General features: G+C 39.2%; 2 protein-coding genes across 3 annotated transcripts in view; both read left to right on the top strand.

Annotated features, from left to right (window-relative positions):
- The window catches only part of dap3 (death associated protein 3), a 10,175-nt gene extending 7,079 nt beyond the window's left edge, over positions 1 to 3,096 (top strand). The window contains exons 8-13 of the mRNA XM_040116959.1: positions 241 to 321; positions 1,129 to 1,293; positions 1,402 to 1,461; positions 1,554 to 1,643; positions 2,651 to 2,768; positions 2,852 to 3,096. Of these exons, the coding sequence (XP_039972893.1) occupies positions 241 to 321; positions 1,129 to 1,293; positions 1,402 to 1,461; positions 1,554 to 1,643; positions 2,651 to 2,768; positions 2,852 to 2,937 (600 nt within the window). The 3' untranslated portion in view covers positions 2,938 to 3,096. The remainder of the gene's footprint in view (positions 1 to 240; positions 322 to 1,128; positions 1,294 to 1,401; positions 1,462 to 1,553; positions 1,644 to 2,650; positions 2,769 to 2,851) is intronic.
- An 856-nt stretch (positions 3,097 to 3,952) lies between these two features.
- Positions 3,953 to 9,568, top strand: gba (glucosidase, beta, acid). 2 transcript variants are annotated; one of them, XM_040116870.1, is made up of 12 exons: positions 3,953 to 4,097; positions 4,229 to 4,333; positions 4,454 to 4,645; positions 4,752 to 4,898; positions 5,848 to 5,981; positions 6,082 to 6,254; positions 6,351 to 6,440; positions 6,551 to 6,698; positions 7,432 to 7,656; positions 8,119 to 8,282; positions 8,386 to 8,502; positions 8,587 to 9,568. In XM_040116870.1, the coding sequence occupies exons 2-12, from the start codon at positions 4,261 to 4,263 to the stop codon at positions 8,690 to 8,692; spliced, it is 1,569 nt and encodes a 522-aa protein (XP_039972804.1). In that variant the 5' UTR covers positions 3,953 to 4,097; positions 4,229 to 4,260; the 3' UTR covers positions 8,693 to 9,568. The 2 variants fall into 2 exon arrangements, with proteins under 2 accessions (XP_039972804.1, XP_039972803.1); XM_040116869.1 differs by having other exon boundaries at positions 4,256 to 4,333.
- The last annotated feature ends 94 nt before the right edge of the window (positions 9,569 to 9,662 follow it).

Consider the following 9,662-nt stretch of genomic DNA (forward strand, 5'->3'; position numbering starts at 1 on the left):
AACATAACATATACAATTGATGTAAATAGAAAAATAACTCTGCAGTTTAAAAGTTCTGGGTTGAGATATTGATGGATGTAATTAATATCATGGAATTACCTGAAACATTTACAACTTTATATGAACCACAAACTTTACTTTCCACATTTCCTGTGTGGGGAAAGAAACATTGGAAACCTGGTGCAGGAACTCAAATGAACTCAAAACCTAGTCTGTGAAATTGTGCTGTTTCCTTCCCAGATAAAAACAAAGCAGCGTTATGTGTGGACAAAGAGAGAGTTCACTGAGGAGGGAAGTCTGCTAGGACAGCTGGTGGATCAGGTGAGTCAACTCAGTGTGCAAATGAGTTGGGGTCTGGATGTCCTGCCCTCAAGTCTTTATTTTTCTACCTTTTGAGCATTTATTTTTGTCCAGTGGCGATGTAATTTATCTCACCCTCCAAGACATTTTCATCAGTTTGTTTTATTTCTATCTTTTACCTATTCTCTCCTTCTGCCCTACTGATTTCCCCATGGAGGTCATTAAAGTTTCATTTTTCACCTTGCTTGTGCTTAGTGGTGATCAACATTCGATGAACTGAGCATGGTAATGGGAGCAGCACAATATTTTTTTTACCACACACTGAGAAAGGCAGAAATTAGATGTGGATTCATGTGTTGCCTCCGAATTTCTCCCTTTTTGCAGTCAGTCATTTTGCTCTGCTATTGTTAAGCATGTTATTTGCTTGAAGATAAGGGAAACTTATCTTATGCTGCTCTATTGTGTCGGACTTGTCAGTGAAGCTATTTTTTAGGTGACTGCTTGTGTTACTTTGAGCTTGTTTTGGGCTTTTAATGTGGTTAGATCCTATGCTGATAACCCGCCATCTGACACATTATTTGACAAAGCAAATTAGACCGACAGTTTCTCACTGAATCTGTTTCAGATGTCCAGTTTCTGCATCTGTATTAAACAACCTGATGTTTACAGGCTTAAAATTAAAGACATAAAATTACTGCCACTTGACCATAACTCAGTTGCCCAGATTTTCTCCTGCCACAGAGTTATGTATCGTTACTATTTCAGTCCTTTTGATTTCCCTACATAATACATTGTTATCAGGCTTTGATGGTGTTTCCTTTGCTGTAGGGTATATCTCGTGTGAAGAGCAGCAGTGATGTGGTGGGGGCTGTGATGAAGGAACTGAGGCTGCAAAGTGGGCAGCCAGAGTCAAACTTCCGCCTGGCCGTGGCTGTGGATGGTGTCAATGCCCTGTGGGGAAGATCCACCATCAAGAAGGAAGATAGGAGCACTGTGAGGACACATTCACAATCCTGTCATGCCTCATACTTGTCTTCATGCTTCTCTTTCAGTTTCCGCAGATAGGAAGTCTTATGTGTCTCTCTTTCTCACCATCATCAGGTAGATCCAGAGGAGCTCACCTTGGTTTATAACCTGAGGAAGCTGATGAATAACGACTGGGTGAGAAGAACACAATAAACGTGTTGACCAAATTTGCATGAGAATATTATATTTCTCTTTTTTTCCATTAAAACACACTTTTTTTTTCTCAGACCGGAGGTGCCATCATCACCACTGTGTCTCAGACAGGGTCTCTCTTCATTCCAAAATCTGCCTACTTGCCTCAAGAGCTGCTGGGAGAGGTCAGAGGTCATTTTATTGTACTTTAAAAAAAAAAAAAAAAATCCTTAGCACTTGTCCTCAAGCTTTGACAGCAGATCAGTCTTTCCTTCTCTTTACAAACTTTTGTCATTAGTCGGGAAATTGCAATTCTGACCTCAACACTACACAACTCAAATCATCAGGTCTCAGGAGCCAAAGCGTTTTGTTTTCATTTTGTGAAGACTTAATGGTTATGCTTTGTTGTTGATTTGTTGCAAATATTTGAACTTTTTGTTGTCACTGAACAACAAAACAGCCAATATATCCAGTAATATTGCCAGAAAACAAACTACTTTTATGAACAAAAGATGAGCCTGACCCGAACAGAAACTTTAACAGAATGAATCCTTGAATGTGTCAGTACTGTCTCCATCTTGTCTGCCTTGTTTGGTTTGATTCGAGCCTGAAAGCTGTACCTGTTGGCAGTGTTATACTGTGTCGTTGCAGTAGGTTATATTATTATTTATTGCAGTTGTATTTATCTGATGTCTGCTGCACGTCACAAGATCAATTTCTTAATGGACATGTAAATCTGTCATTGTCACTCACCTCGTCCATTTATTCTGGACAATGATTGAACTATAAAAATTGATGTAGGGAAATATAACATCACATGCCTCACCAAATAAAAAATGTTGATGTTATACTTGCAAAATATTAATAATTTAGACTTCTGATCATGACCAGCGACCATGCGGGCTTGACTTCAACTTTTCTTTTTTAATGGGATTATACAGATCTAAAAATATGCATTACTGATTTATTCCCTCTGTGAATCTGAATTAGATAAATACTGATTTTCGTATTTATGTTTATTTTTTTTAATGTAATTTAATGTGATCAAACAAATGACACTGACTTTTTTGTGATTAAATTGCATCTGTGAACACACTTCTGAAAAAAGTGATGAGTTTCTCTGATAACACACCTGAAGACGAGAAGTTTGATTTCCTGTATTATGATTTCCTGTCTTTGTTTTGCTCATCAGAGCGGTTTTGACAGCATGGATCCGTTTGTCCCAGTGTCAGTGCCCAACTACAGCGAGAAGGAGTTTGAGAGCTGTTACCTTTACTACATGGACCGCCACTGGCTACAGCATCCACAGAGTAAGTGATAATGATGTTGATGTTTTGGTACTAATGAAGTATAAGTGATACTTTTTTACTAATTTTGATTTTTTTTTCATCAGGCCGAACAGAGGAAGGGAAGAAGGAACTCATCTTTTTGAGCAACAGAAATCCAACGATGTTGGAAAGAATTTGTGCTTTCCTTTGACGTCACAGAGAGACTTAAATTGCACATATACACAAAAAATATATATCACACACAATATCGGTGTCCTGGAAATACATTCACATACAAACGTCCATGTCTATAATGTGTAAATTCTGATGCATGCGTGTTTCTTTGATAATAAAATATTAAACACTGAAAGAAGTACTGTCTATTTTTAAATTTGAAAACAGTATTAATAATGTTTCACTCGTTCAAAGCCACTGGGAAGAACTTTTGTCTTCTTTTTTTATTTTCTCTTTGAGAGTGGTACAGTTTATTCAATTCAACATGCAAAATTTAAATTGCAAGTTGATAGATTGAATCAATCCCACAGTTAAATTGCAGAGTCACAGCGGCAAATTAGTATAAATCCTAAAATTGTTGTATGTAAAAAAAAACAAACAAAACAAAAAAAAACAACATACTATTAAAGGATAAATTATATCCAATTATTAAATATACTAAATTAAATATAAAAATAAATAGAATAAAATAAAAACAACAGATACTAAAGATAGAAACATAACTACTATATTATACTATACTACTGTATGTATTAAGATGTAAGTCGGATGCCTTGTAAAAAGATTCAGTCACATTCATCACTATGGGGGTATGTGAAAAGTTTTCTTTCGGAATAGTGGTATTATCTGCCAATAAAGTTATGACAATTTATTTTTCTTCAAATGAAATTGTTTATATTTTCACAGACAACGTGTGAAACTAGAAGGAAAAGTGATGCAGAGATGGAGCAAGGTTTCCTCAAGATAAATATTTCCCTCTTTAATCAGCTCAGTTGGATCGAAATCTTTGTAAAAGTCTTGAAACATTAAAAAAAAAAAAACATCTCGAATGTGATCAAAATAGTCCTGAAGGTCAATAAAGCACGTTAATTTATTTCATTTTCTATTTTAATTTATCCCAAACCTATTTGAAGACACAGCGCCACCTGGCTGCTGGTACACATTGTTGCACGGGTGCTCACGTGACAGTTGACAAGGTCACATGACTGCCAAAAGTCCCATTTCATCGACACAACAAGCGGCCAGGGAAACACTCACTGCTATGGCAGCTCGGACAGATTTAAGGTGACGGTTGAGTGTAGCTAGTTTACAGATAACTCACGGGACATGCCCGAGTTTCCTTCAGGATCCTCTAAGGTGAGACCATCTACTGTAAAGTGCTCTGAATGACAGTACAATGAAATGTGTGTGTGTGTGTGTGTGTCAACAAACAGCAGGTGGGTCGCTGTTAACCTTTGTTTTATCGTTTCGACCCGCATTGGGTTCAGTTGAACCTGGATCTACTTTGTTTCCAGATAAAATGGCGTTGTCAAGGCCACCAGCTCAGCTTCTGGCCCTTGTTTTCCTCACAGCACAAGTGACCCTCTCAACAGGTAACACAACACTTCATCTGCTGCACTTGTCTGATCCTTGTTTCCCCTTCTGGGCTTCACCAAATCACTGTGTCTCACAGAAAAAAAAAATCACAGTCTTATGTCTTCTTCTTCTCCAAGAAAGCAATAAATGTGCTGCCAGGAACTTTGGCCATGACTCAGTGGTGTGTGAGTGTAATTCAACCTACTGTGACAGCGTAGGATCAGTCACCCTGCCTCCACTGGGACAGTACTCCTCCTACCTGAGCAGCATGGCGGGCAGCAGACTGGAGCCAGGCCAGGGTCAGGCCCAGGTGAACAGCACCGGGGCAGGTGAGTGATGTGGGCTTTTATTGGGTTGTCAGTGGTGTTGGAGCAAGCACAGAGCATCTCTTTTTTTTTTTTTTTTATTTTTTTTTTTTAAATGTGTCTCTGGCAGGCCTCAGGTTGACTATCGTTCCCTACCAGAAGTACCAGAAGATCAGGGGATTTGGTGGAGCTATGACAGACGCAGCAGCAATTAACATCCTGTCCCTTTCTGCCGGCGCACAGGACCAGCTGCTACGACAGTATTTCTCCAGCGAAGGTATGCTGCCTGGGCAAACGTATGTGGCCACCTTTTTCCACTGGTAGCTGCTTTGCAATTCCAGGGTAACGCATTAGAAAAGCATGATGTTAATGTTCTTTCCAGGAAAATTAAGGAATTACATGCAAATGTATTGTTCTTGCTTCTACATCTTTCATATATGAACACATAGTAATCAGTGTTTAGCACCAAGCAACAGCTCCAACATAATGAAAAATACGTTTCACACAGTCTGTGAAAGGCGTTTCTGTGTACAAGCTTATTAGGGTCACACATCATCAAAATCATCACGGTATGGCAAATGTATACAGAATCACTAATGTTCAGCAATGAGCTGTTTCACTGTTATATTTTAGTGAGACAAATCTCTCATGAATATATGTAAAACAAAAGCTTCAATATTTAATTCTGGGTACGATTTTGCTTTAAACCTCCCACTAAACAAACATTTAATAAATGGTTTATAACAGACTATTACATAATTTTAAACAGATAAAAGGACATTTTAAGTGTGTTAATGCACAGTAATTGTCAACACTTATAACCCCTATGAAGACATATTTCATATAGTTCATTATCTGTTTAAACACCAGCCTCCACTTGTGGATGACCACAGGAGGATTTTTAGTTTTTGATAAATACATTAATAAACACTTATATCTGCATACAACTACATTGCAGTGTGATATCAACCATTTCAATTAATTGTGAGAAATACTAAATAGAGGGGGTTAAAGTGAAGTTTTGCCTAATTCAGTAAAAACTTGACCAGAATGATTCATTTGAATGAATACGATCAAGCAAGAAAGCTGTTAATCCACTGGGTTTGAGTGATTGAATGTGGGGGTTTCCAATGTATATCACCATATATTCTTCCTCTATAAGATGATTAAAGATAATATAGAGTGATCACTCATCGTTAGTTGTACTGATGCTGTATCTCTGGCAGGTATCGGCTACAGCGTGGTGCGTGTCCCCATGGCCAGCTGCGACTTCTCCACCCGTCTGTACACCTATGCTGACACACCTGGAGACTACAACCTGGACAACTTCACCCTGGCCCCTGAGGACATCGACATGAAGGTCTCTCTCTTTCTTTGTCTTATTGTCGTACACACACACACACACACACACACACACACACGTCCATCCATCTCATCTCTCCTCCTCGTCTTCTCCTCAGATCCCCCTCCTGCAGCGTGCTCAGGCCTTGTCTCCTCGCCCCCTGTCTCTGCTGGCCAGTGCCTGGAGTGCCCCTGCCTGGATGAAAACTAATGGTGCACTCATAGGAAAGGGCTCCCTGAAGGGCCAGCCTGGTGGCAAGGAGCATAAAACATGGGCTCAGTACTACATCAGGTGACATGTGGCTTTACCTTAATGTGATGTCCCCTGCTGGTAATGCTTCAAACATGGGAAATTTACTCTGATGGTGACTTTAATCTTTCCTCTCAGGTTCCTTGAGGAATATGCTAAATATAACGTGACCTTCTGGGCTTTGACCACTGGGAATGAGCCCTCTGCAGGCCAGATGACAAACTACAGGTCCCTCCTCAATTGATTTTTGCAATCTATTTTATATGAAACAATATTAACCATCCTCATGGCTTCTAAAATTCACAACAGACTAATAAGTACCTTTTGTCTCACTGAAGTTTCCAGGCTCTGGGCTTCACGCCTAAGGAGCAGCGGGACTGGGTGGCTCTGGATCTGGGCCCGGCCCTGCATGCTTCTTCATACCCACACACACACGTCCTCATACTGGATGATAACCGCTTGCTACTGCCTCACTGGGCCAAAGTGGTGAGTCCAAGGACAGAGAGAGTGGGGAAGGCCATGGCGAACCTTATTATACCTGAGGCTACGCTGGTGTTTCGGCAGCCAAATCATGAATTATATTTATTATTTTATCACATTTTTTCAGTCCTTCCCAGCAGTATATAAATATAATTCCTAATGATATAATCAATTATATTAATGCGACCTGGACCCGGATAAGCAGCTGAAAATGGATAGATGGATGGATTAACCAATTAAAAATTACTAATTTATTTAAGTTAATTTAAGATTTTGCTAAAATCGACTCTTGCTCATTATGAGTCGATGAGCTTCCTACCTACTGTAGCTACAACTAGGGGACAGTGTTTGCTGCAGGTCTAATGGTGCTGACTGAAACTCCAGGATTGAACATCCTCCAGCGTGTATAATCCACTGTCGAAACAATCCCACTTTTAGTTTTCTGGTCTATAAAGGCTCCCAATAGCCAGCAATGAGATACAAAAACATTTTTAACTAATATTACTGTCTACAGAAGGCAAGAAAAAACATGTGGGATTTTTTAATATCTAATAGGACCTTTTTTTTTTTTTTTAATTTTTTTTTTTTTTTTTTTTTTAGGAAATTAAATTCAGTGCTTTTTAAGACTTTTCAGTACTTCAGGATACCCTGAAAAAAAAGACGTTGGTGCCCTTTTTGCCTGCGTTCTATGTGGCAACACAGTTTTCACTCAAGCTTTTATCTTCCCTTGTCCCTGCAGGTCCTAAATGATGTTCATGCAGGACGGTACATTCATGGTGTGGCAGTACACTGGTACATGGATAGCCTTGTCCCAGCTGACATAAGCCTGGGAGTCATCCATCATCTATATCCAGAATATTACCTGTTTGGCACGGAGGCCTGCGCCGGGTGGAAGCCACTAGACAGAGGGGTGAACCTGGGGAACTGGGACAGGGCTGAACAGTACGCACATGACATTATAGAGGTGAGATCCCCTTATCTTATGCATGAGGGTTGTGCTTGTTCAGTCAGATCCACTGTAACAGATGTGAGATTTGACAAGCTGTGAGTATTTCCAGAAAGGTGAGTCACTTCCCTTGATGCTGCAGTGTAGGTTTACAAGTTGCACCCTGCTGCACACACTCTGCAGAAACTGCCTGCAGGGCATCGGAGCAAGCTGGAACTGGTGTTTTGTTTCTTCTGTCTTAACTCCCTCAAAGGAAATTGGACTCCATCCATTCTATCCATTTTGCAAGGGTGCATTCAGCCTCTAGACATCTTGACAATCAAGAGGGATTTGTTAAGTTAGATGTGCCGTCCTCATGACATTCAAACAAAACACCAGGCTCCTGTCCAGTAATGTATTTAAACAAAACAACCCATCTTACTACCAAGTTTCACAGCACTGACGGTAGATACTAAACTGTGGGTATTTTCTCCATGGCAGGACTTAAATCATCATGTGGTGGGCTGGACTGACTGGAACCTGGCGTTGGACCAGACTGGTGGGCCAAACTGGGTTAAAAACTTTGTGGACAGCCCTGTAATAGTGGATGCAAAGCGCGACGTCTTCTACAAGCAGCCAACTTTCTATAGCTTGGCCCATTTCAGGTAGTACATGATCTTTTTTTCACACGGTGTGTTCTGTGTCACCTGTTCCATCATCACAAGGCGGCAGAGCAATGACAACCACATAAATCTCCTCTTTACACAGTAAGTTCCTGTGGGAGGGCTCTCAAAGAGTGGGGGTGTCTGCCAGTCAGGAAACATACCTGGAATACTCTGCCTTCATAAGACCAGATGGCTCAGTAGTGCTCATCATACTCAACAGGTACTGTATGTTAAATCTGTCTGAATATGTGTAAATATTAATGGACTGTAACGAGCTGTCTCCCCGAATGTGTTTCTTTTGTAGGTCATCATCAGTGATCCAGTTTGAGGTCTGGGATCCAGTTGTGGGCTACATCCCCTCCACTGCTCCAGCTCATTCATTGCTCACACTTGCTTGGAACACACACTGATCATAAATATAAAGTCATATATACATATGTATGTATGTATGTATGTATATATGTTTATACATACATGTATACATATAAATATATATAGCCTGTACCACATCAGAAATGTTTTTACATTCATTTTAACATGCCACAGAGTAAGCTTTTAATGTTGGAACTTATTTGAGTACTTTTTCAGGATCACTCAAACACTTTTTTTTTAACTGCTGCAATAACTTTTTTTTTTTTTTTTAAATCTACCATGGTTTTCAGCACAGATTTAGTGATTTCAGTGGTTATTTAAATTAACCTCAGCCCCTTTGATATACCGTCAAAGTCCTAAAATGCCTCTTTTTTTATGCACCGGTTCTTTTCAGGGATGGTACCTAAAAGTAATGAATGTATCAACTCACCAGAATTAACTGTGCTTATGTGTAACTGGTGCCTTGATTTCCAGCTAATAAGATACTGTAATTGTCCTCACCATGTCAAATCTCTGAAGAAATCATATAAGTAATGTACAGAGTTTGTAAATGCCTCCTTCTCTTGCTATTTAATCTTTTAATTTTACATAAAGCACATATTACTATAAAATATTCCATGTCACATCTAATGTTTGAAGTATTTTTGGGTGCAGAGAGGATATAAAATGACATGTATTAACGGGATTGTGAGCAATGAATATTAAACTATGACAGTTTTTCTGTCAATTTATTAATACCTCATAGACATTTTTCATATATATAATATACAGTTTCAATAACCAGGTATTTCACATTTGTGTCTCCATTCTCAATGTTTTTTTTCGTTTGCAAACTGTAAGTAGTTGGAGTAAAATTATTTACATCAAAAAAAGTGATAAAAATGTGAAACAAAAGACGGTCATAAACAGAGGAATAAAATGACAGAGGGATGTCATCTGTTTAGAGTATATACACCAGGAGGAATATGATGAAATCTAAAGCATTCGATAATGGGCTGAGCTCTTGTC

This window comes from Xiphias gladius, chromosome 22 (genome assembly GCF_016859285.1).
Source record: "Xiphias gladius isolate SHS-SW01 ecotype Sanya breed wild chromosome 22, ASM1685928v1, whole genome shotgun sequence".
Taxonomy (NCBI): Eukaryota; Metazoa; Chordata; class Actinopteri; order Istiophoriformes; family Xiphiidae; genus Xiphias; species Xiphias gladius.

What these genes read in the sequence shown, in the direction of transcription:
- gba (XM_040116870.1), top strand. Translation starts at nt 4,261, where the DNA reads ATGGCGTTGTCAAGGCCACCAGCTCAGCTTCTGGCCCTTGTTTTCCTC. An exon ending in TGGGCTCAGTACTACATCAG is followed by an intron (nt 6,255 to 6,350) that starts GTGACATGTGGC and finishes CTTTCCTCTCAG; the next exon opens with GTTCCTTGAGGAATATGCTA. An exon ending in TGCCTCACTGGGCCAAAGTG is followed by an intron (nt 6,699 to 7,431) that starts GTGAGTCCAAGG and finishes TTGTCCCTGCAG; the next exon opens with GTCCTAAATGATGTTCATGC.